The sequence below is a fragment of the Dermochelys coriacea genome, chromosome 7 (genome assembly GCF_009764565.3).
Source record: "Dermochelys coriacea isolate rDerCor1 chromosome 7, rDerCor1.pri.v4, whole genome shotgun sequence".
NCBI classification, from domain to species: Eukaryota; Metazoa; Chordata; order Testudines; family Dermochelyidae; genus Dermochelys; species Dermochelys coriacea.
This window is the reverse complement of record NC_050074.1, coordinates 23926561-23951469: the sequence shown is the minus strand read 5'-3', so window position 1 is coordinate 23951469 and position 24909 is coordinate 23926561. Positions and strand designations below refer to the sequence as shown.

The window sequence follows — 24909 nt, the reverse complement described above, 5'->3', positions numbered from 1 at the left end:
GCATAGTCCAGCAGATTAAAATTAGGGACAGAAAAATAAGAACGATTATAAAAGCCCAGCATGTTAAATGCAAGATTTACTCCCCTCACCAGGAAGGGAAAAGAATACAAACTGTTCTCCTTTCTTGAAAGAAATAGGAAATAAAGGAGCAAATAAAGAGAGACTGCAGCTATATGACCTTAAATCTGAATCCCATATTTCTTAGGAGACTGTAGTGTCTTTGTGTGTGTGTGTTGTTGGTATTAATATCAATTCATTTAAAAATATGAAAGTCAAGTCGCGTAGACTGTGACAGCGAACGCAACAAAAGGTGCAAGCAGCAGACAATGTGATGTGCTTGTACAGATATTGTAATGATGCAAATGAAGTTGAGGGGACGAGCTGCCTTATTATGTACATAAATACACACTAGCTCGCTGTGCCATCCGTGAATGCAGGAGAGGGAGAGGGAGAAGGGGAGGGAACGGGGGAAAAAGACCAGCTCGAAAATTGCTGCCAGTTTTAAACTGCCTACCCCTGGCAACCCCTCTGCTGGCCTGCTTATGCATTCACCAGCCATTTAGACACTTTCGTTCCTCTTTATTCAAATACATGAAGGCGAGCTAGGCAGAGGCGAAAGTGTGGTCACTATTAGCGAATCCAGATGTGCCTGCGCCGTTGTAAATGAGCCCAGGAAGAGAGAAAAAGACCATCAGCCCCCCCAGCAAAGAACACAGTGGAAGGAGCTCAAGAAGCACGAGAAGAAAAGTCACTGTAGGGAAAAGGTAAGGGTATTAAAAATAATAAACTCCTGACAAAGTGCCCTGAGAAACCGGGCTGGGGCTCTGCTTCCCCGAGCTGTAGATTAAAAACCTTTCATTTCGGCAGAGGGGGAAAATGCCAATTTAAATAGAGAGCTTTGGCTGCGGATGTGGGGAGCCTACTCCAACTCTTCCTCACCGGGGCTGTGATGAACTGGAGAAAGTGTAAACAGCGGGGCTCCCAGGGAGACAATGCGCTGGGAAAGGGAGAGATTGTCCTTGCAGCCAGGTGTTCTTAGCAAGGGGAGATGGAGCGTTGTTTATTACAGATTCTCCCCTAAACCGCCCCTATGCTATTGTCACTGGCTGCTTGGATGGAAATGCAGAATATTTTGGGTGCTGTTCCCAAGCCACTTCATGAGGGACCCGTGTATTTAAAGAGTGGCTACTGCCCAGTGACAGAGAACAGCTTGGCATGTCAAATAAAGAACTAGTGCTCGGTGTTTTAAATAAACCAGTCTTGTCTTTGCAGATGATTTAGGGCATTTCTTGGGGTAGTTCTTCCTCTTCCAGAACAAATCACAGAATTTGTTATTTCTATAAATGTGCTGATCTACTACATATCCGGTGGGGGAAAAATCGTTCGCGTTGCATGGTTGCCTTATAACACGGCTGGTTTCTTATTTGAACTAGATGCAAACAGGTAAAGCCATCCTTAGAAAATTTAATAATTTACAGACCAAATTTACTGACCAAATGAAGCGACGCTTCAAAGAAAATCTAGAGACATACAGCGCGGAAGAGTAAGCTCCTGTGAAATAATCTTGTTCTCATTCACACTGGAAATGAGTGTTTTTTATCTGTTTTCAAAAACATTTCACCCCTAGCGAATAGCAGGCTCAGAGATTAAAATAAACCAAGGAGGTTGGAAATTGGGAAAGAGCTGGTAGTTTTCTGTTTATAATGTAAACCTTGTGTCCCCAAATTATCTTGCAACTCAGGTATGAAAGGAGCGACCAAAGATTCAAACTGCTTTGCTGGTATATTTATATATTAGATGGATCTAGGTCTGAAACTGATTTCTGATGAACAGTGTTTTTTCATTCTTAAACTAGCAGCCACTTTAGAATTCCCAGATACTTTCTCTTCTAATAGACTGGCCCTATTACAGCTAAAGAATGAGAGCGTTTTAAACGCCACATCATCCTGCCAAACTATTCCTTTCGCAAAGAGGGAAGAACACGGATTATTGCGATGACCCAATAAACAAACTAAACCAAACCACCGTGAATTAATAGCAGTGAATCTCCCAGGATTAAGTATGTGTCTTTATGGCTTATCATTTAAAAAAAGAAAACAGCTCCACTTCGGAACGTTTATTTCTTTTCACCAATGGGGGGTGCAATGTTAAATTGACCCCCCCCCCCACACACACACGCTTGGCCCCGTCCTATCCCCCTTCTCTCATTGTTGTCAGATTTGTTAATAAAAAGATGCGAGGGTTTGTTCTCCCCTGGAAAGCCCCGCATCTCCGCCGGCCCTGGAGTCTGCTCCGTTTGCACCTGCCTAACCAGGGAGCCTTTGCAGCCCCAGTCCCGTGCAGCAGATTTACACAGCTTTGCATGTTTTAAAATTACCCAACTATAGACTTCAACCGCGTTTTTTTTCCCAAGGCAGCTCTTCCACCCCCACCCCACCCCCTTTATTCTCCTTTTGCTGTGGGGTACAGAGACTGGGAGAGAAAGCCACACTGGAGACTGAATGGCTTTGAGGCGATTTCAATAAGAATAGTTCGGGTGCAGGATTTGGAGCCAGGGTTGGCTTGTTTGGTTGGAGAGCGAGAAGCTGAAACAAGGGTAACATCTTTATTAATTTTTTTAACTCAAATTTGGCCATGTCCCAAGAAACTGGCAAGTAAAGCAGCTGCCCAAATACATAGTATCATTCCAATGATTAGTTATTATATATATATATATATATATATATATATATATATATATATATATCAATATATATAAAATCAGTTGTCGCAGACAGCTAATTGTACCAAAAACTAAATATCTGTGTCTGAAACTGACATCGGATTGTTCTCTTCCGGGGCCCGATCTTGCAGCGTTAACTCAGGCGATTTCTCCATGGAAGTGTTGTTGCCTGAGCAAGAACTGCAGGATCGGGCCCCAAATATCTGACACCTGAATTGACATCGAAATATGCGTCCAGAAAATCGAACCCTGCAACGAAATCTTTGGTATGAGAGTCCCATAGACCGTCTACCATTACAATAGAGGAAGCATTTATTAATTGCACGTATTAATTATTATTAGTACTATCCTCGTTATCGCTGCAGTTGCTGCATTTTGAGCACAAGTAGCTTTGGCAATTTCCAAAGCCGTGTGGTGGTGCTTGGGTTTGGGGCTGCCTGGCACTACCAGGTCTGGGGCAACAGACTCTGGGTTGGAGGATATACAGTATTAACCAATGTGGCTCAAGTAAGGGATGCCCTGCAGATCGTTGAGCCCAGCGCCCGGGATGAGGAGAAGTGGGGAGCCAGTGAGGTGACCAGGGAAGCCAGGATGGACTTTACCGGGATGGACAAATTGCAAACAAATTGCAGGGGAACAAAATGAATTTACAAGTTGTCAGGCGCGTCGAGAGGACAGGATCCAAACAAGCAAAAAAGTCAGGAGGGAAAACAAGAGCCACGAGGGGTGACCCAGTGGGAAGTGAAAACTCCCATGGAGAAAGGGGCAAAATATCCAATCTAAAATCACCTGGCTGGGAAAGTGGGGGGCAGATCTAGGCAAGGCTTTTACAGTAGTTAAAAAGAGTACTTGGTCGGTGATTTATTCCCTAAATCGGTCTGTTTTTATGCCGCTTAAATGGGGGCTTGCGGTTAAGAGGTAACTGTGTCATTTTATAACCTTCTTAGCCAGCATTAAAAATGTACTAGTCATGCAGGTCGTATTGTAAGAAAGAAAGCAGGAAAGAAAAAGATAGGAAGAGGAACACTGGGCAAAGTCTGGAGAGAAGGGCTGGAAAGTGACTGCTCGTATTTCTAACCAAAGACTCCATGTAGCGGCTAGGCTCTGAACAATGATTAGTATTTTAACTAACAGCAGAGGACATAATCATGACAGTAACAAACGCGGCGGTGCCTTGCTCTGCCTGGCAGACTCTCGGTTCCCCCTCCCCGGGGTGCGGAGCCGATCCCACAGGACCGACACCGCCCGGGCTGCTTGTGCGCGCGGGCAGGGTCCCCCACTTCCCCGGGCCACAGGGGGAAAGGCTCTGGAGGGCTCTGTACCTGCCGCAGCAGGCTGCGGGGCGGCTGGCTCGAGGGCTAACCCGGAAGAGTGTGTGTTTGTGTGTGTGTGTGTGTGTGTGTGCCTTTCTGACGCCAGTCATACGTGTTTCTATTTCTGTACCTGACATAGCCAGATTGCTGGAAGACTCGGGGTTGCAGCAGCCCCTGCGAGCAGCGAGGTGGCTGTGCGTTACATCCACAGGCCTGCTCCCCCCCCCCTCCAGCGCAGCCGGCTTCCTCTGCCTGCCCCCCCATACACAGACACATCCCACCCTGCACCCCATGCTGCTGGCACTGAGGATCTGGCTCCTGCTGCTGCTGCAGGGGACGGGCGTCGCCGGAGACCGCCAGCGGCCCTCTCAGCAGTGAGTACCTTGCATTGCGCTCCGCCAAGGTCTGCACGGAGACGCAAAGGCGCCCCCGAAGCCTGCGTGCCCTCCGACATGGCTCGTGCCGTGTGCAGCCCCTCTTATCTCAGACCCTGTAGGGGTTAATTAAGTGCGCCCCTCTCTCGCTCGCTCTTTCCTCCGTTTTTGATGGCTGCACCAATTAGTTGCACAGAGGAAAGGACGAGAAGAATAGGGCTACAAAGAGAGGAAAAACTTCTGCTGCCCCTGAGGTTTGCAGTCAGGGTGAGTGAAGTTTAAACAAAGAGGAAAGTCGATGCGGTTGCAATTCGAACAATGCATCTGAATGAGAGAGCGAGAAGGCGAGGCTAGGAATTTATGCTAAATCATAGTCTGTGCTGTGGTATGTTAGATGACATGTTAGTGTACGCCACTGTACCTAGCACTTCAACCCTGTGAAGCAGGATCGGGGCACAGAGATTGCAGCTCTGATGGCTGGGGCGGAGTTGGGGCAAGAGATTTCTTGTATTTACCTCGCGGCGGCGTGGTCTGGTGAGAAACCTTGCCCGTGAAGAGTTTACAGATTGCGATAATTATGATCCGTTGTAATATCTATATCAAAGGCGTAAAAGGAGGTAGGAGACGGTCAGAGTTCCCTCCTCACCTAATTAACAAGATAAATGATAGGAAAAGTCCAAAACTGCCAAAAAGAAAAATGTCACAAAGAGCAAGGTTGAATGTTCCCTGGTACCGAACCGCTCCCCATCAGCACAGGCAAGCCAGGGATTATCAGACAATTAGCTCCGCCACCACTTTCCTCCCCAAACTTTCAGTATCCAAATTCTGTCACAGCAGAGCATGGGGATTTGGTTATTTCCCTGTTGAACCTTTGCCCACTTCTTGTTGTTTTTAGAGTCTGGCATAAAGTCTCTTACATTAAGATTTCGTCAAATAAAACAGGGGCAAACCTTGAGGGCATGTAAATAAACAGTCTGCGTGTAGGTCTGGGCACATATGTTTTCTGCCTTCGAATATATTTGCGCTTTGATCACCGATACAGGTGTCTTGCTACATCAAATGGCCCCACTAACTGTTGCTAAAACATGTTCCATCCCCCCCTTAAGGAGATGACATCACTTGTCAATCAAATTAAAATAACCAGCTGTGCTTCCATATCTGGAAGAACTCGCTTTAAAAATTACAATAAAAAACTAAGGTTAGGAAAACTGTTGTGTAAAAAGAGATACAAAAAGTCCTGAGAGATAGCCAGTCTGAGGAGAAAACTTTATAACTCATAAGAGGCATTTCTGTTTTACCAGTTTTCGCTCTCACTAGATAAATCCAAATAGATCTGCATGACTATCTAATCTAATCTAATCTAATGTAATCTATCAGAAAACACAGATAGCTGATTTATCGGCTTGTCTGGAAAATATACAGAGAGACACTTGAAAATAAAAGGTGGGATTTGATGTTTGGAGTTCATCCTGACAATTCTTTCTTTTCTTTTCTCAGTTGCCATACCCTGTAGACTATGGTATGTGCAAAGAAGGAGGGCGATTTGTAATGCATTTGGCATACCTTGTGTTTGCGTATAACAGCCAATAAATCTAGCAATCTATTGGAAGAGGCGATGGAATAGAGATGGGGGAATGCAGGGCCCACGGAGTGACTTCAGGGACTGGAGCCGGCTGGCTGCAATCCTGCAGCTCACCGCCCGTTCAGGCAGATTCTCTCCAGAGAGGACTTTAATAAAATTGACAGAATAGTTGTTTAACCAGCCGTGTGAAACAGGCTGAATCTCAGCTCCAGAAAATTAGTTAAGCTTCTGCGCCGAAGGTCCTTGTGCGGGTTAGTTTATGTTCCGATGAGTGCATTAATTAAATAAACGTCCCCAGCATGCAGCCTTACTCCTTTGCCCCCACGGTGTTGCTGAAGTGGGGGCATTTAATAACAAACCCATCCTAACAAACAAGACCGAAGCACTGAACTGCCACGCGCTGAACAAGCAGTTGGTAAATCAGAGGCGCGGAGATCTCTGAACCTGGAGTTCTCAAAACGCGTTTGGAATCGAATTCATAACCATCTATTAAGCACGATTTCCACTCTCCCGCCCTGCCCTCAAGTAAGTATCCGTGGAGGTGGATCTGAAATACAGACAGGAGTTCTACGCTGTGTCGAGCGATTCCACTGGAAAGAATGAAACCGCCTAGGAACTCCTGTATCCCACGGGGAAGGGGTATTTTGTTTTTTAAAAGGGAGGACGATTTTATTTGCTGTTTATTGTCAGGAGTTTAAAGAGAAGAGCTGGAAAGCGCGATGGAGTGGTCATCCCAAGGCGGCGGGATGTAGTGCATAAGAGCAGTGGCCCTACAGCTGCTCGGAAGACATAATGAAACTTAATAATACATAGGGACACTCATTAATGATAAGAGCCCGCCGATGGGAGACCGTGACTTTTCAGGAAAACAAGAGGATAGGAAGACGTTGCCCAGGAGCCTGGGCGAGGGCAGTGAGAGTGTCAGAGATACCCCGAAACCATTGGTGGCAAAGGAAACCAGTGAAGGGTTTCTTTTAGCGCCACGATCCAGAGAGAGGCGGCGGCGGGGACGGACAGACAGGGCATGCGGTTGGATTTTGTATTTTCATTTCTGCGGAGGAAGCGGCACCCCACCCCCAGTGTCTCCCCAATGCCCCGCGGACGGGTTGGGTTTTTTTCCCTCCCGCTCCTTGCCGGCATGTGGATGTTGTAGGCAAGATCTGCAGAGGAAGCAGCGAGCTCCCCTGGCTGCAGGGAAGTGGCAAGAGCCGGCTGCAGGGTAATCTGACACGGGGGCTTCAGGGAGAGTTTCCTGGGCAGTTTTGGGGTCTGTCGCTCCATAAATCAAGCAGCCTGATTAATCTTTACAATTTGTCCTTTAAAACAAACACGAACGAATTATCAGCTCGTTAACTGCGATTTTATCACCTGCCTAAAACAAACAGCCCCCCCCAACGCCGCCTTGCTCACTGCAGCGGGGAAATAATTAAAAAGGTTGGTATTAATTAGTAAGAATGCATTCGGAGCGCATTAAGGCCGGTGTTAATACGATCGCATTAACAACCCAGCCATTGCGGCGAACTTGGGTTCTCCCCCACACTTTCGCAATCACGTTCTGCGGGGAGCTGCTGGATGATCTGTGATTTTTCAGTGTGAAATGTTTGTTCGGATCTGTTAAAACAGTCTCCCAGCAGCCCCCTCCCGGTTAATTTTGCAAACGGGGGCAGGAGAGCATTTATTTCTAGTAAACAAACACGGTGAGATTTGTCGTTCCCCCTCTGTTGTTTGCAGTTTGATTCTTGGAAGTAAAGATACCTGATCTGAAATCGCCTTATTTTCATTTAACAGATCGATTTGGGTGTGTGAAAAAATATAGATACATTTTAATTATTTTTTTAAAGAGGTTGTCACCTCTCTCCCTCCTTCACACCCCAGGCCTGGTACAGAGCCTGCGGTCTATACAGCCTGATATTGGAAGATCGTATCAGCTAAAGTGCCCTTACACCAGAATCCGAATAAATCATCCAGGAATTTCTACCGCTGCCGAGTTTATCTTTGAATTTATACTGTACTAAATCCTGTATAGGGGGCTGCAGTGGCAGCTTCTAATTCAGTCTGTATCTATGTTAGGGTACGTCTCCCCGCGCCCCGATTTCACCGGAGCGTGTGTGTGTGGGGACGCTGACAGACTTACTCGGACGATCCCTTCTCTCCTGTTTTATCCCTTTCACTGGCTGAAAAGAAACGGGAAGTGTGGGGGAGGGGGCTGGGCAAGAGGGGTTCGGGGTGTCCCACGCCTGGGGACCGCGGGTAGGCAAAGGGAAGCCCGGAAGGGGGGAGAATCCGAGGACATGGGAGGTGGTGGTGTGAAGACGGGGCTAGGCTCAGGATTCTGTGCCCGGGTTGTCGCACAGGATGCGGGCTTGGGGCGAGCTCCCGGCCGGCCTTGGCTCAGAGCCGGGGCACAGACATCAGTACCCCCGCTCCCCACCAGCAGAGCTGGGCTGGCTGAGCCCGCGGGGGGCTGCGCTCTGCTGCCCCGGCGAGCTCCGAGCAAGCCCGTCCCGGCCGACGCGGCCAGACCTCCTGTCTCCAACCCCCGACCCCTCCCGCGGCCGGGCCGGCCCAGCCGGCTGCAACTCCATCGCGGCTCCTTTCTGCGGCTCCCACCCCGCCGGGGGGCTGGGGAGTGCAGGGCTTCCCCGCTCCCGCAGGGGCCGGCGGCGGCCCATCCTCAGCCCGGCTCCCCCGACCCGGGTGCTCCCGGCCCTAAAGACCCCGAGCAGAGCCCGGGCCTGGAGCTTGCTGAGCTCCCACGGATCCCCACGGCCGCGCGGCGCCCACCTCCCGGTCTCCGCCTGCACACGCTGGGGCCGGGCCCGGGGCCCGGGGGATCCTGGCAGCGGAGCTAGCAGTGCAGGAGTCCGGCTCGCCTTAGTTTTCCAAGAGGGGCGAGGAAGCCCGGGCGGGGGGGGGGAAGGAATCCTAGCCCCCCCCCCCAGTCCCCGTAGCCCGCTGCCCCGCAGCCCGGCCCAGCCTCCAGCCAGCGGGGAGGCAGATGCCAAAAAGGGGGGGGGGCGGGGAGGCTGTTCAGTGTCTGGCCCCCGCTTGCCTTGAAAATCTGGACTTGTTTTGTCTGGGTGGGAAGGTGGCAGGGATGGAGGCAGGAGCAGAGGGGGCAGGGCAGGAATTGGGGGTGCCCGGGACCCCTAGTTCCCAGGGAGAACCCGCCCCGATTCGAGGAGAGGGGTTTGTCTTGTATTATTATTCTTATTAAAAAGTTCATTTCCTGGCGAATTTGGCAGCGGCGGGTGACGTCAGAGCCCCGGCGTCTCAGTGACTGGGGCCGCCTGGCTGGGGAGAAGCAGCCTCCTATTACCCAATTACTGACTGTCAATCCTCCGAGCCGGCCCCCCTCCCCTCTGCAGGGAGACCTTCCCCTGCCCACCCAGCCCTGCCCTGCGCTCCGTGTGGGGGGCGTTTGGGGGAGGTTATATAGCCTGGTCACCCCAACACACCCAGCCCTGCCCTACCCTCGTGTGTGGTGGGGTGTTTTTTTTGGGGGGGGCCGTTATAAAACCTGGTCACCATCACACACCATCGCTGCCCTACACTCTGTGTGTGATCATATAACCTGAGCACCTCCTAAAACACACTCCTGCCTTACATTGCCCACCACAAGACACCCTACATTGTGGGTGTTGTAGGATTATATAACTTGAACACCCTCCCAATCCTCCCCTAATCCCTCCATGGGGAATTATATAATTTGATCTAATCAAACAAATAATCCCCAGGGGGCGGATATCCCCGCAGGACAATACAACCTGATCACAACCCCCACCCCAACACACATACATCAATCTTGCCTTACAGTGGGGAGGATCTACGCTCCTTCTCTGTCAAGCATATTACACCCTGCTCACAACATCTCTCCTCTCTCCCCCAACACAGGCTTCTGGCCTGGTGCAGTGGGGGGACTCCCCAGCCCATGATATAAACCCGATCATAACTCTCCCCTGTCCCCCAAAGCACCCAAATCTCACCCTACAGTGTAGGAGAGGTGAGGAGATGTACACCACCCAGAATGATACAACCAGATCACACAGACACATACACCCCTCCTCTCCAAACCAGCCACCGTCTTCACCTCTTCCATTGTGACCTGAAATGAGTCGGTAGAAGGAATAATAAGTATGGAATTTACACATAAAGTAAGGAATGTGACAAGACTTGGGGCCAATCTCAAAAACATCTCCACAGGGTCCCCCGCACCCACCTTTCTTCCCCAGCATTGTCTTTATTTCTGAGGTGGACGGGAGAAAGAGGCATTTGTCTTGCTTTGATGCCACCATTGAAATCTATTCATGTCAACAATTATTTTCCTGCATCTAGGAGATAAGAGGATTTACAATAAAATGAAAACAGCCTTTAAAAAACCAACCAAAACCTATCAGTCAATTAGTTCTTTTTTAATATCAACATTTTTAGGGTTAGGTAGGGACCTGGCCCACACCATGTTAGTCCTAGTTGTATTTTCCTGACGCCCTGTTGTTCTTTGCCTCTTCTCCCTTCTTTCCCCCTCCTCTGGAGTCGCTTTTCGCAGTACAGAGGCAGTTAAAAGTGGGACCTTCAAACTGTGATAAATTAATTAGCTCCCAGCATAAAAAGCCTGTTGATTCGGACTCCACTTTTCATCCGCCCTATACCAGGCGGGTTGAAAGCCTCCGCTGCTTCAAACGGATAGAAATACGTCAAAAAACCAACCCAAAACAAAGAGAGGGCTTATAAAAAAGAGTTTTAAAAAGGTTCCTGATGAAATAGCACAGTCGGGCTCCGAGGGCCAGGACCGGCCCCCTGCGCTTCAGGCTGTTTATTGTCTAGTACAAACATACACTTACTTAAACAAGGGTGTTTTTTTCTCATTATCTGGGTGTTTCCTAGATTTGTAACGTTGTAATGTCGCTTTGGGCCTGACCATGCTTTCGGCGCGCAGCCCAAACTCACAGGCAAGTCAGCGAGCCCAGAGCCTGCAATACTCAGAGATTTCAGGGAAGGGTCCCAGGGAAGTCCGGGGGGGGGGGGGCTCTGCGCGAGAGACAAGTCGGCAGGATCGGGCCCGAAAATATACAACCAACGACAAGCTATAAAAAGAATGACTCAAATGGATTTTGGGGATCCTAATCCCTCTAGTTTACACGCCTACCCCAGGTGGGTTCCAAACAGGCTTGTGCGGGTTTATTTTCATTTTAATCTTATTTTATTTTGCTGATTCAGTTCCTTCGAACGCACAGGACGGTAACAATTCGGGACAAATCTGACATCTGCTAACGGCCCGAATCCGGGGTTTTCGAACATTTAAAGTCCTGCTTCGGGAAACCTAGAGTCCTGGTTAAATGAGAAACGAGCCCTGTATGAATGCAACTGGCTAAAATAACCTGCATTCGTTCTGAGCAAACAGCCAGAGTTCACTGGGACAAACGTATCACGCTTAAACGTTTAGGAAAGAAAACGAGCATGTTCTTATCAAATCTCTACCTATCAAATACCTTTTCTGTTTAGGAGCCGGTTCCACCGTCCTTACTCACACAGAAATCCCATTCACTTTAATAGGAGATTTTGTCTAAGGAGAGCCTGCACGATCCGATTCCGTCTTTACAGCGTGCTCCCGATTGAGGTGCACATTCCAATCAAATAAACAGATCAACATAATTTTGCCTTAATTTTTTTTTTTTACAGATTTGTGAGGCAATTAGCAACTCAGTTAAAACGGGTTTGTGAGCGTCTTCTAACAGGCTGCTGCCCGGGCATCTTTCCTGGGAGAGCCTCCTGACTCACTTAGGTTTCCCCCCTTTCACTCCTTTGGTGCATGTATTTCGATCCCCAAAACTGGTTGGAATAATTTGTTCATAACTTTATTCTGGAGCGTGGCGGGGTATTTAACATTAGCCGCAAACAAACACCAGCTCTGCAAGACAGGCGGACCTGGATGCTGCTGCGGGGAGGGGAGAGTGGAAGCGGGGATAGTGGGAGGTGGGCGGAGGGGAGGGGGGGTCTTTTCTGTCCTTGGCGGGTTCGGCTCTTTTAAGATGTTTGGAGTAAATTAGGGGAATGTGGATTTCTGGGGCCAATGGCAGCGCGAGGCTGGGCGCTAGGACGCTGATTGGCTGGGCGGAGGTTCTTAGCCCTGCGCGTCGCCCCTAGTTCATGTCTACTGAACTGAGTCCAGCTGGCGCCAGGGCTGACATAGGATGCTTTGGGGATGTTACAAAAAAGGCCAGAATAAGTGGAGCTTGCCATCTGAGTAAGAACCTCCATCCAATCCTCCTCTTCCTTCTCTCTCTCACTCACTCTCTTCTGCATTCACATCCTCCAAACAACCATCCATCACCACCCCCCTCCCACCCTCTAAACTTACAACCCCAGAAAGAAACTCTGCAAACATTTGGAATTAGATTCATTCCACTTGGAGGGACTTTGTGTAAGTATGTTGGGGGGGGGAAAGAAGAGCTGGGTTTATTCTGCAGGGAAATTGCTTCTGAGCTACTGCTGTTTCCCCCCCCCCCCCCACTTCTTCTCAACATTCCGTTCACTTTTCCTTTTCCTCTTTTGCTTTTGTGTCAGTTCGAGCTGGCAGAAGTAGGTGACATGAGACCTGCTGGCTTTACTTTTCCACCCCCCCACTCCCCACAAGGCAGCTGGAAAAACTCTTATTGACGTTTGTAGAAAAGAGGAAACCTTTTTTTAAAAAGCTCTTGAAAACAGATGCTGTTTATTTGGGGGGAGGGGAACCCAAGGTAAGAACTTGTGGGGGCGACGGAACACAAAGTGAGACTTTTTTTGGAGGGGGGCACAAAGAGGGACTTCTCCTACCCCTATTCATCTGCATGTTGGGAATTGCGGAATTAGATCAAACCAGATGGAAAATGCGGAGAGTGACGCGCCTCCCTTGAATAGCCATGTAAAGTACTAACCACTCCTTTCCTCTTACAGGTGGTGTCCCGGGCGTGTCGCAGGGAGCCTCTCGCCACAACTTTCCAGCTAAGAGAGGGACACGTTGGCTTCCCCCCGCGGCCTGAGACAAACACGAGCCACCTGCCGTTTGTATCATTCTGGTTTTAGAACCGACCCATCACCAATCCGTGCCGGTTGGGGGGTGGGCTGGGGGATACAGCGCCGGCATGGAAGTCGCCACCGACCAGCCTCGCTGGATGGCTCACCACGCCGTGCTGAACGGGCAGCACCCGGAGACGCACCATCCGGGACTGGCTCATAACTACATGGAACCGGCGCAGCTCCTACCTCCGGATGAAGTCGATGTCTTCTTCAATCACCTGGACTCCCAGGGCAACCCCTACTATGCCAACTCAGCCCATGCCAGGGCCAGGGTGTCCTACAGCCAAGCTCACGGTAAATCTGCACCGGTCTCCCCCTCCTCCCCCAAGTTTACTTTCTCCCCGGGTCCTCTGTGGGCTTGTGCCGGGCGGGCGGTGACTAGAGACCAGGCTTGTCTGGGGGCTGCTCCAGTATCACTGGAAAGGGAGAGCCGAGAAAAGAGGCTCGAAAGGGAAGCCCGGGTGGACTTTAACCCTAGACATAACCGATGGGGGGAAGAGAGGGAGGAAGGGGAAATAGACTTAGAGGGTGGGTGGGTGCGCGCATACAGACCAAAGAAACTTCCTAGTCCCGAGACACGGGCACTTCCCGGATATGAAATACAAACTAATTCAAATCACGGGTAGATCTTATTTTGGGGGGACCTGGGTATTAGTAGCAGCTGAGAAAGTGCTCCCCCAGCCTGCAGAGCCAGTGGGTTTTTTCTTTTTTGGGGGGGAGGGGCTGCTCCCCCCGACACTGTGCTTTGGTCGCTCCCCATGCTGTGGCTGCTGCTTTCTTTGCTGTTAAATCCAAGGGGCAAGTGGGTTGGGAGCCTTTCGGGACTTGCAGGGTGTTGCTGGCGCCTGGATAGGGAGAGGAGAGGCGGGCATGGGGAGCCTGCGTTGTCCCCCTGTCTCGTCAGGGCACGTCTGCTGTGAACCTTTCACCCCAGCCACAGCGCTGCTCCGTTGGCTTGGGGATGGTGGGTGTCCTTGTGTGGGCGCTGGATCTCCCTCCCCCGCGATCTGGCTCTGGGCTCGTCCCACGCAGAGAGCACCGGAGCTGAACCGAGAGCCGCCGCTGGACACGGCCCCGGCCCGCTCTGCGCCGGGCAGGGGTTCTGCCCGCGCCCCCCAGCGCTCTGCAGGGCCCGTCTCCCTCGCCGGGCTGGTCTGTGTGATAGTGAAAACTCCCCTCTCCCCACAGCCCGTCTGACTGGGAGTCAGATGTGCCGGCCTCACCTGATCCACAGCCCCGGGATCCCCTGGCTGGACAGCGGCAAAGCGGCGCTCTCGGCAGCCCATCACCACAACCCGTGGACGGTGAATCCCTTCACCAAAGGGCCCCTGCACCCTTCCGCCGCTGGAGCCCCCGGGGCCATCTCCGTGTACCCGGGCAGCAGCACCTCCAGCACGGCCTCGGTCTCCTCGCTCACCCCAGCCTCGCACTCCGGCTCCCACCTTTTCGGCTTCCCACCCACCCCTCCCAAGGAGGTGTCCCCGGACCCCAACTCCACCAGCGCAGCCTCGCCTTCCTCCTCCTCGGCGGGGGCCAGGCAGGAGGAAAAGGAGACCATCAAGTACCAAGTATCCTTGTCGGACGGGATGAAGATGGAGAGTGCCAGCCCGCTGAGGACCAGCTTAACCTCCATGGGGGCCCAGCCCTCCACCCACCACCCCATCCCCACCTACCCCTCCTATGTGCCGGCTGCTCATGAGTACAGCAGTAGCCTCTTCCACCCGGGCAGTTTCCTCGGCGGCCCAGCCTCCAGCTTCACCCCCAAGCAGAGGAGCAAAGCTAGATCCTGCTCAGGTAAGCCCTACCACTCCTTGATCTCTGCAGCGCCTGTACAGTGTTTGCTTGGGGGGCTGGTTGATGTCGCGGGGAGTAGCGGGCGGTTGTAGGTCAGGTTTGTGTATGTGTGTTTTTGAGGAAGGCAGGAATGTGTGTTACATGATTCTAGTTTGGAAAAAAAAAACCCAAGAGGACAGCTTTTTACGTGCACTCCGACGAGGAGGTTAGGATGGATTTACTTTGTTTGCACCGAGATACATCTTAATCTCATCCCCCGGGATTTTTTAAACACGCTGTTGTTGGGGCAGCTCTGAAAAATGGACCTAGCTTTTCTGCGATTAACTGTTGGTAGGGCAAGCAGTCTCCCTTAAAGGTCTAGTCACTGTGTCTCTGCTCTGCATCAATCTCATGGCAGGGCCTACGGGACACAGTAATCCCTACAAGAAAAAAAACTGGCAGACCTAAATTATGCAAATACTGGTTTATATGGCAAAATCTCACACACACAAAAAGAAAGACAGTAGCTGGTTCTAGTCACTGGAAATTCTGGGCCAGATCCTGCACTCTTTACTTCGGTGAAACTCCCATTGACTCCATGAGGGGAATTTACTTCTGTTTCCTTGCAATAAATTTGCACCTTCATTAATAAGAGAAAAGGCCAGTCGTGCGCTTTTAGCATTGAGCGTACATTCACAATTGAAGTTTCCAAGCCAGTTGCTTAAAACTGAAGAGGGCTTGATTTCTTTCAGATCACACAAGGAGCAAAAGTTCAATAGTTTACACACCAGTACTGAGGACCAAAGGCACCTAGTAAACGCCAACTTAAACCAACGCAATAAAAACTAGAAAACGCGATCGGACATGATTGTTCTCTTGCCTCAGACCCATCCCTGTTTGCTAAAAACGGATCGCAGAGCATTCCTCTCTTCACTCCAGTTTTCCCTAAAAGTGTCTTCTGAAACCAGCTCGTTCAGTGATGGCTCAAGTTTTGATCTCACTTTCAAGTGTCCCCAGCTGAATATCTAGACGAATTAAGAAAAGTGTATGTTGTTCTATTCACCTAAGTCATCTTCCCCGTTTGTCTTCCCAACGGTGGAACAAAATAAAAGTATATATTTGGGATAGCGTTTTAAAGCTACCTGTAAACAAAACTAAATATGTGCGCGCACACACACACACCTCTATTTGCTATTTTGAAAGCGGCCATTAATTAAGAAACATGATCTCTTTTAGGAATTTTGCAACAAAAAGATCAGACATTTTACAATATCAGCTCTATTTCAAATTGCTCTTTTAAGGGATTTGTCCCCCCAGTGTTTGAAATGCGGCTGCTGTGTTTTCTTTTTTTAAACCGTGAAAAGAAAATTAAAATAGAGTTGCGGCTCCCCTCACCCCCCCCCCCCGCCCCCGACTGCTTTTAGAAACAGCTCCAAGAGTCACTGCAGAGAAATGGATCCTTAATAGCCTTTTTTGGGTCCCTTAGTTGTCGAGGGTTTTATTAGATGGGGGAAGTGAGCGATCTTGATTTTTTTTTTTTGTTTTGTTTTGATGGGAGCCCCCGCGCATGGAACTGGGGAAAGTTCGTGACCACTCGCTGTTTTTGTAGGGAAACTAAGCCTCACGACACGATGACTCCTGCAGCTTCCTGCCCTAGGAGGGACAAAAGTTAGGAACGCAGAACTCCCCTCATTTTTCACTGCAGACTGTGTTGTTTAAAAGCCACCCACTCCCTAGCTGGAAGGAGACACAAGCCCTGCTGAACTCGACAAGGCCTGCTCTAGTTACTAGCAAAAATAATTCCCTCTGCAGTTAAATACTGTACAATTTGCATAAACTATGTTAAGAGAATTTCCTATATTAAGCAGACCAGCCCTCAAACCATCAGAGGCAGTGAACTTTAAGCAAATAGCTTTCTGAGGCCAAAGCAAAAAAACAACAAGAAGAAAGGCAGCAGATATCTAAGGGATTACATGTGGTATTCTAGTTGGAGATACAAGATGGGTGAGCTAATATCTTTAATTGGATTTTGGGTATTTTTAAATGCTAGTTGGGCCACTGTAGAATACAGTAAAAAGAAAAGGAGTACTTGTGGCACCTTAGAGACTAACACATTTATTTGAGTCTCTAAGGTGCCACAAGTACTCCTTTTCTTTTTGTGAATACAGACGAACATGGCTGCTACTCTGAAACCTGTAGAATACAGTGTTGCCACTCACCAAAAATTAAAGTATTAAAACAAATGAGGAAAGAGTAGGAGTCAGATAAACCTCTCCACCAAATCAAAATTTCCCACTTAAAAAGTAAAATACAGAAAAAAAGCTGTTTTTATAAGTTCCAGAGTGCCTGCTTAAATACAATTTTTTCAAGTGTTGCATTTCAACCAGTTTTGCTAAATTAAAATAAAAATAATTATTGAACCATTTAGATGCTGTATCCACTTCCAAGCTGCCCTGCTTTATTTTAGGATATTGCAGCACTTGCAGTAAAGTGTCTTTTGGCCCAGATACCCCTTTTCCTTCAAATTTTTTGCTTTGTGTTTGTGTGGCAGGATATATATAATCTAGCCATAGAGGTGCAATAGGTATGGCAGGGGAACGGTGCACATTACATAGAAGGGAGCTCTTGTTGTTACTGAAATGATACAAGTTCCATTTGACACAACAAGAGTGTCCCTCTTTCTCACCTTGCAGAGGGAGCAACTGTTTTTTGATCACAACATAGAGTGCTAGTTTGTATTAGAGACACTAAGGAGAGCCTTGCCACATGTACTGTAAATAATCAATGCTGTCTAATTATGCTTGAATAATGCACTGTTTTGACTTCTGGAAAATGCCTAAAGGACAATGCAAAAAGCTTTTGTGAATTTGTTTTTAAAGAAAGAAATCCGGTTTCTTCGTGTTTCCATTTAGAAGGCAGAGAGTGTGTGAACTGTGGAGCTACTGCCACCCCTCTCTGGAGAAGAGACGGCACTGGGCATTACCTGTGTAACGCCTGCGGGCTCTACCACAAAATGAACGGTCAAAATCGACCACTCATTAAACCTAAACGAAGACTGGTAGGTGTCTGTCTCTGCTGGGTTTGGGGATAAATTATACAAAGAGACCACACGCAGACCCACCCATGGTGTGTCTCATCTCCTGTGCTTCAGAACCTGCATGGATGCTAGATGTTATATTGTACATGAGACTCATGTCACTCAGAGGTCACGGCATAGCCTAAGGACAGATTGCAGGGACTCCACCCATAGCAGCTACATGCCAAGGTGTAGAATGTAAGTAGGCTAGCAATCTCAATTATATTCCTACACTCTGTTCCTGTTGGAAGATATGGGGCACAATATGTTGCTGTCTTTCTCCTTATGAACACACACTTTGATCCTTAGATGACAGCTTTCATTTGATTTCTCATTTATTTGGCCTCTTGGGGCAGTTCAGAAGTGAAAGGGTTACAAGCGTGACTGCACTCCAACATCTACTAAAAAAAAAAAAAATTCCAGCCCAAAAAAACAAAACAAAAAAAATCAAATGAGTCAAACCCACTGCTCCCTACTTAATAATTATTTGTATAAAGGACATGAAGTAATTTTCACTCTTCTATTCCATGACAATATTAATATTGGTTCCCTCCTCAGACAATCCCCTAATGTGTTTTTTTTAACCCTATTATTTTTCCATGGAGTCACCTATACTTTGTATTTTCATTTGAGTGATTAAAAAAAAATGTCCTTTCTAAGCTCCTGGTAGTAGTTTCCTATCCGGATATCTGTACGTTAAAGATAAGGAAACTTTGTGTATCTGTTTCCTGACTCTAAAAGCTTTAGAGAGTTTCTATAGGCAAGCCATGCCAGTCATGCTTGCTGTTTTGAAATTTCTAATACATTCTACTCCACAAATAGTGTGTAAAATGCTAAGAATAATAAATATATATATTTTGGAGTCATGTGATTTATAGTCCCTAAATCTCTTGGCCATTTTGGGGACATTTTACTGGCCTGGGAGGAGGGAAGGAGAGTTGGTTTTAATGATATAATACTGGGATGGGATAAAGAGGATTTCTGTAGTGAGCCAGAATTTCAACTATGCAAGCTTCTTAATGACTTGCTTTCCTTCTAAAGTGACTGACACATACAGAAAAATGTTAAGACAACAGTGTAACATTATCTGAAGTGCTTGCCAGACTGAATGGGACAGGCCACAGAGTTAAGCAGCAAAGTTTAGTATCAATAAGCCATTTCAAATATGCAAACATAGCTCTTCACCTTCTAGTGGGCTGGGAAATTGCCCTACTTAGCTCACTGAAAGGAGTTTTGGAGAGCTAGATTTTTTTCAGTTGTGTTTTTGTTAAATGTTACATATATAATTTCCCCCATGGTTCACTCCATTTGTTGGGACTGGAAGAAGACTGTCTTCATTTACGGGTTTATTAATATTAGTTTTTTTATTGCATGTCACAATGACATTGTCAAGGCTTGAAGGCCTAAAGTTAGTTGTGTTTTGGTTTGCTTACATGTGCATGCACTAGGGGGTACAAACTGCCTCAGCTCTGGCTTTTGGCTTTGTTCTTGCAGGCTAGCAGGGGGACTGAAATAAATAAATCTCCACGGCCTGATTCTAGTCTTACTTTACTGAATACTCCTCTGTCTTCAGTGGAGTTACTTCTGATTTACACCAGCATGTACTATAAATAAGAGCAAGATCAGGGCCATAATCTTCAGAGCAGGACCAATCTATGGTTTGATATTTAGCCAACTCTCCAGCAGAGCAGATGGGCAGAGGAAAATGCATTATGAGTTGCATAAAGCCCTGATCACAGAGAAAACCCAGTGTTCTAGGATGTTATGTTGTAGATTCTCCCAGAAGCTCAATGCCTTGAGAGGAGCATTGCTGGGGTGCAGAAAGGGATGGGCATAGCTTGTCCCTAGGATTTTTGTAGCCACTGTAAAAATCCTTAGGGAGCAGGGCCCCCAGAAAATTAGCACAATATAGGTGTTTTATAAATAAATATTTAAATATCAGAATTCGCTGGGTTGTACAAAATGGAATGTATTCTAAACATTTCCTAGAGCATCTTTGAACCTTCCTAATAAGGATGTCTCCCCAAAATACGGGGTGCATTTTGTCTATTCCTAACATCTTCTGAAATGCCACCCTTGTCCAAGGATGTGTTATTGTAGGGTCTCTCACTCAAGTGCCTATACTGAAATCAATTGGGACATTTGCATGCATTTACATTTTTCCTATCATGCTATTCTCATTTGGGGAGGCTGAAAGGTTCCCTCTGCCCCGCCATGGTTCAGCAGAGCAATCTGATTAAAAGCATCATATTTTAAGAGAGGATATTTTTGAGGCTTATCAGCCTAGAAAATGAATAGGGATAGAGGCAGTAGCAGGGGCAGCACAATGAGATTAGGTTTGCTAAATATTTAACAAAAGTTGGAGCTGGTTCTGTTTTCTCTTTCACTTGTAAATGGAAACTGAAATTTTAGTGATGGCTATGATAAATACTGCACCCATCTAAGTAATACGGCTGGTTTTCCTTGCTGGTCACCTTTACAGGGACACGATCAGTTTAAAAATCATATTCTAAAAGTCCTCCTTTCTTGTATTGCACTACAAACACTGTTGGTGCTTAACAAATTCATAATAAGAATATTTTAAAAATCAAAGTGATCTTGAATTTATGTGGAGCATTACAAGGGAAAGCTTTTAAAAACAAATGTATTTCCCCCACTCCCCTCTGCCCCTTATTAGTGCTGTTTAGGTTTTGCATTACTTGAGTCTTGGACAAGGAAAATAGACTAGTCAGCTTCATTGTCTGGTTTTCATGCAGTAGCCAAATGTTCCAATATTTGGGTGGCTGTTACAATGGGGGACCATTTAAATACAAACAAGCAAAACCCAAAGGGAAAAAAAAAATCAAATCAACATTTCTCTGACCTTTTTGTTTTGTAAACAGATTTGGGATTAGTTACAAATCCTACATATTGGACCTAAATTGACCTTTAAAACGGGCTTGTTCCAAGTATACACAATAATTTTCCCTCTCTTTTGGTTAGTCAGCAGCTAGGAGAGCAGGAACCTGTTGTGCCAACTGCCAGACAACCACCACCACCTTATGGCGACGTAATGCAAACGGAGACCCAGTCTGTAATGCCTGTGGACTTTACTATAAATTGCACAATGTGAGTATTTGCTTGTCTTGTGTGTCTCTGCTTGCTTAGCTGGGATTGATGCTTTAACTGGATGGCATGCACTGGCCTTTTATTGGTTTCAGGGTTTTTTATTTCTCCCTCCCAGGTTCCCTGGGGACTCAGAGCCATTCTTTGTTGGCATAGTGATGCTAAGTTCACTGACATTACAATGTATTAGCTTGGCTTCTAAAGCTTGGGCAAATCAGGCAAAATAGAGTTACAACACTAGTTTTAACTAAGCATGTTGTATGCGCTTTCTCTCTCCAGCAATGCAGAGGCCATTTGAAATGGATTCTGCGCAAAGGTTAATCCCAGGGGGATGTAACCTCTCTGTAGAATTGTCAAGTTTTTTGTTTGTTTGTTTTTAATAGTAAAGATTTTTTTTTTAAAAAAAGAATCAATTTGGAGCAGGAATCATTCAACACATTAGAACATTATTTAAAATGTAAGTAACTGAGGTTGAAGCTTTCCTAGGAAGAAACCACTCCCATTTTAGAAGGGAATTCAGGTCAGTGTGTGCTGCCTTGTTTGATCTCTTCTATTAGGAAATGAATGGGGGGCAAAGGGTAAGCATAAGGGAAGGATGGCCATCAGCTGCCAAAGTCAGTCCAACTTGTTTTTCATGTATGGGATTTGTGTGTGTGGCTTCATTAAGCAAATCAATATAAACAAGATCTGCAGAGAGAAACATCATTTTGTTTGGCCAGAAAAAGTTCTCTGTCCAGGAAAACACATGGAGTCTGTCCAAATATTTTCCTTTTTGCACAATAAGGTCATTTTGTCTGCATGAGCCTGATTTTCTCATTTCTTGCAGGTGAACAGGCCACTGACCATGAAAAAGGAAGGAATTCAGACCAGGAATAGGAAAATGTCCAACAAATCAAAGAAAAGCAAGAAAGGCTCTGAGTGTTTTGAGGAACTGTCCAAGTGCATGCAGGAGAAATCCTCTCCATTCAGCGCCGCTGCCCTCGCCAGTCACATGGCACCAATGGGGCATTTGCCACCTTTTAGCCACTCTGGACACATCCTACCGACACCTACTCCCATTCACCCATCTTCCAGCATCTCATTTGGACATCCACATCCATCCAGCATGGTTACAGCCATGGGATAGAACCTGAGTATCAAGAGACCCACACAGAGATTAAAAACACGGGGCTCTGTCTAAGATGACACTGAGTAAGGAAAGATTCTGCCAAGAGGAGAACATAGGGAAGGAAAAAGGGGACCTTGCGCCAATGTGGTTGAACTCTTAGGGTTGGACTAAAACCCTGCAATGATGAGTCCGCTGCAGAAATGCTTAATGGTGCCTGTTATGCACTTTGCCCCTCAGGTATAAGGAAAACGAAGAACTCACTTGTTTGATACCTGCTGGCCCAGCAGAAAGCAAAGGTGGCAGAAGCAGCAGAAGACGGATGCTGGAACTGGCTCTCCTTTCTGTCTCTGTTATTACTGTGAATATTGTAAAGAGATAGCAGCCTCCAAAGGCGGAGCAGGCTGGCTGGTAGCCACCCATACTGGATTTCTATGGTGGATTTTGTCTGGGGGAGAAGGGGTGGGAAACCAGGACAACTTTATAAAAACTTAATTTTTAAAAGGAAATCAGACACAGAAAGTCATCATTTATTTTGCTCTTGTTTTCCACAAAGAGCCTCAAACCTTCTGACTTGCATGATTTTGTGCCTTTTTTGGGGAGTGGGGTAGGGGTGGGGTGTCAACCCTACTAGAATAAACACAGCTTTATAACGGGGGAGGGGGAAGTGTGTGCTAACCAGCCATCCCTTGATTGTCTTCATCAACATTACATACAAAAAGATCTGTTAGGGAAGGGTTGAGAGAGAGGGGAAAACAAAGCAAAAATGTATCTGGAATATGGGATTGTAATGGGCCCAAGATGTGGATTATTTTGATGTAATGCCTGCATTCTTTTTTCTTAACATGAAAGATTTTATTTAAAAAAATGTTATTCCACAAACAGCGAAATAGGACAAATCACTAAAAAAAATACACTGTAGGGAACAACTCTGTGCCAGGTGGGAGTAGCTAGAGGAGGTCTTATTCATCTGTCCCATCTAACTTCTAGTAGTCTATCAGTAACAGCATAAACCAGTGCAAGGCATAAAAAATCCCATTCAAACCCTTTGAGGAGGTTTAAGCATTTTGTTCTGCCTTGTGGGCAGCTGTTGCTTAAGACACAGACTATCTGCTTTGGTAAACTCACCGTAGTTTGGCTACCACATCCATGCAAAGCCAGAGCATGTGCTGTCTGTGGCTACGGCACATTTCACATCTGGGAGTGAGGAAGGGCAGAAAGTGGATTAAGATCACTGGACAAGAGAAAGAGAGAGAGACAATCAGTTTCAGCTTCACATATCCTTCAAATCCAAGAGGCAGCAACAGCTGAGGAGTTGAGGGACGGTAACGTTCTAAGGGGGACAACTATTTCCCATAGCACATTTTATATTTAAAAAAAATAAAAAATGAGTCTCCCATTATTAAACCATATTGTACGTAAACAACTGAAAACAGCTATTGCCAATGTGAAGTGTGTTCTATTGATTGTTATGACCTGATGACTCTCATGAAAACAAGCTCCAGTATAACATATGATGTACATATTTAGCTATACTTCTGATGAAAATGCCCCAGTGAGCAAAGGGGTTCGATAATGTAAACTGCGTAAGCTTAATTCTGTGACAAGCTTTTTCTTTTTCTTTCCTTCTCCATGTTTTTTTTTTGATCAAGCCAATTGTATCTTACTGCAAAAGTTCTGCTTAAAAACGAACCCACATAAAAATGGATGTACATTTTTTTCCTAAATAAGTAATTGAGATATTTGATAATGAAGTAAGGACCAAGCAGCCATGAAAATCCTGCTTTCCTCCTTTTTCTGGTCTGTGTAAGGTGCACTTTGTAAAAGTGGAAATAAATGAATCGGGGGGGAGGGAATTGGTTGGGAGATGCTGTAAGAATTTTTAATTTACTGAGTCAAAATTTGGTCTTTTTACTTTTTACCTGTTACTATGGTACAGTTGTACATTATTTGTTCCCAGCTCAAATTTCTGCAGGATTTGGGGGGTGATGGGTGGGGGGGAAAGGAGTGGGTTACTGATACAGTTGACAAAGTGCAATATATTGTCAGTCACTGCAGCATAGACAACGGCAGTCAAGATTTAAATTATTTTGTACTTGTATCAGCATAAAAATTCTGCAGTATTTTCTGTTTTAATTCTTAATTTTTTATTTTGCTTATTTTTGGATTAGTGAATTAAGTTATTGTTAATTATGTACAACATGTTTATATATTGTCTGTAAAAAGTGTATGCTTTCCTCATATTCCTTCAAGGTGAATACTGCTAAGAATAATAAAATACCTTTTTTGTGAAAGCAATTGTGCCCTGTTTCATGCAATCAAGTTGTGTGTGTGTGTGTGTGTGTGTGAGAGAAGGGCTAAAAATATTACAAGAGTGATTATGACCAGTGGAATGATCAGTTTAAAATTTGTGAGGCTAGATTATCAATATGTTTTAAAAGCTAATGGGTTTAGAGAAATAAAAACAACCTTTTGAATGTTCACAGAGCAAGGAGCATTCTCAGGGTTGTATGTTATCATAAGGAGTTCAATGTATTATGGACTCTAAACCAGTTTAGCACAACACCAGTGTTTCTAACAACAAACTGATTTTTAAAGTTTAAAATAATAAATCCTTTTAAAAGTGACATTGATGCTGAAGAAGGGTAGCATTTTGCTTCAAGGATATCCAATGGTTTGGTTTGGTTTGTTTCTTTTGCTATTGACTTAAATGGGAGCAAAAGTGGGGCCTAAGTTTGATAGCCCTAGATACTGAAATTCTGTGTCCCTAGAACAGGCAACAGAAGGGGACGCTTTCCTGAGA

At 46.5% G+C, this 24909-nt stretch overlaps 1 protein-coding gene across 8 annotated transcripts; it reads left to right on the top strand.

Annotated features, from left to right (window-relative positions):
* The first annotated feature begins 342 nt into the window (after positions 1–342).
* On the top strand, positions 343–23132 carry GATA2 (GATA binding protein 2). Of its 8 annotated transcripts, none has more exons than XM_038411654.2 (6): positions 343–764; positions 12925–13341; positions 14236–14841; positions 17700–17878; positions 20879–21004; positions 21828–23132. In XM_038411654.2, exons 2-6 carry the CDS (start codon positions 13113–13115, stop codon positions 22125–22127), a joined length of 1440 nt encoding a protein of 479 aa, XP_038267582.1. In that variant the 5' UTR covers positions 343–764; positions 12925–13112; the 3' UTR covers positions 22128–23132. The 8 variants fall into 8 exon arrangements, with proteins under 8 accessions (XP_038267582.1, XP_043374799.1, XP_043374800.1 ...); XM_043518864.1 differs by having other exon boundaries at positions 434–764; positions 17733–17878; XM_043518865.1 differs by lacking the exon at positions 343–764 and adding an exon at positions 4177–4409 and having other exon boundaries at positions 17733–17878.
* Positions 23133–24909: the final 1777 nt, after the last annotated feature.

Coding starts and splice junctions, on each gene's coding strand:
- GATA2 (XM_038411654.2), top strand. CDS start 13,113: ATGGAAGTCGCCACCGACCAGCCTCGCTGGATGGCTCACCACGCCGTG. Junction 14,842..17,699: donor CAAAGCTAGATCCTGCTCAG/GTAAGCCCTACC, acceptor TTGTTTTTAAAG/AAAGAAATCCGGTTTCTTCG. Junction 21,005..21,827: donor TTTACTATAAATTGCACAAT/GTGAGTATTTGC, acceptor CATTTCTTGCAG/GTGAACAGGCCACTGACCAT.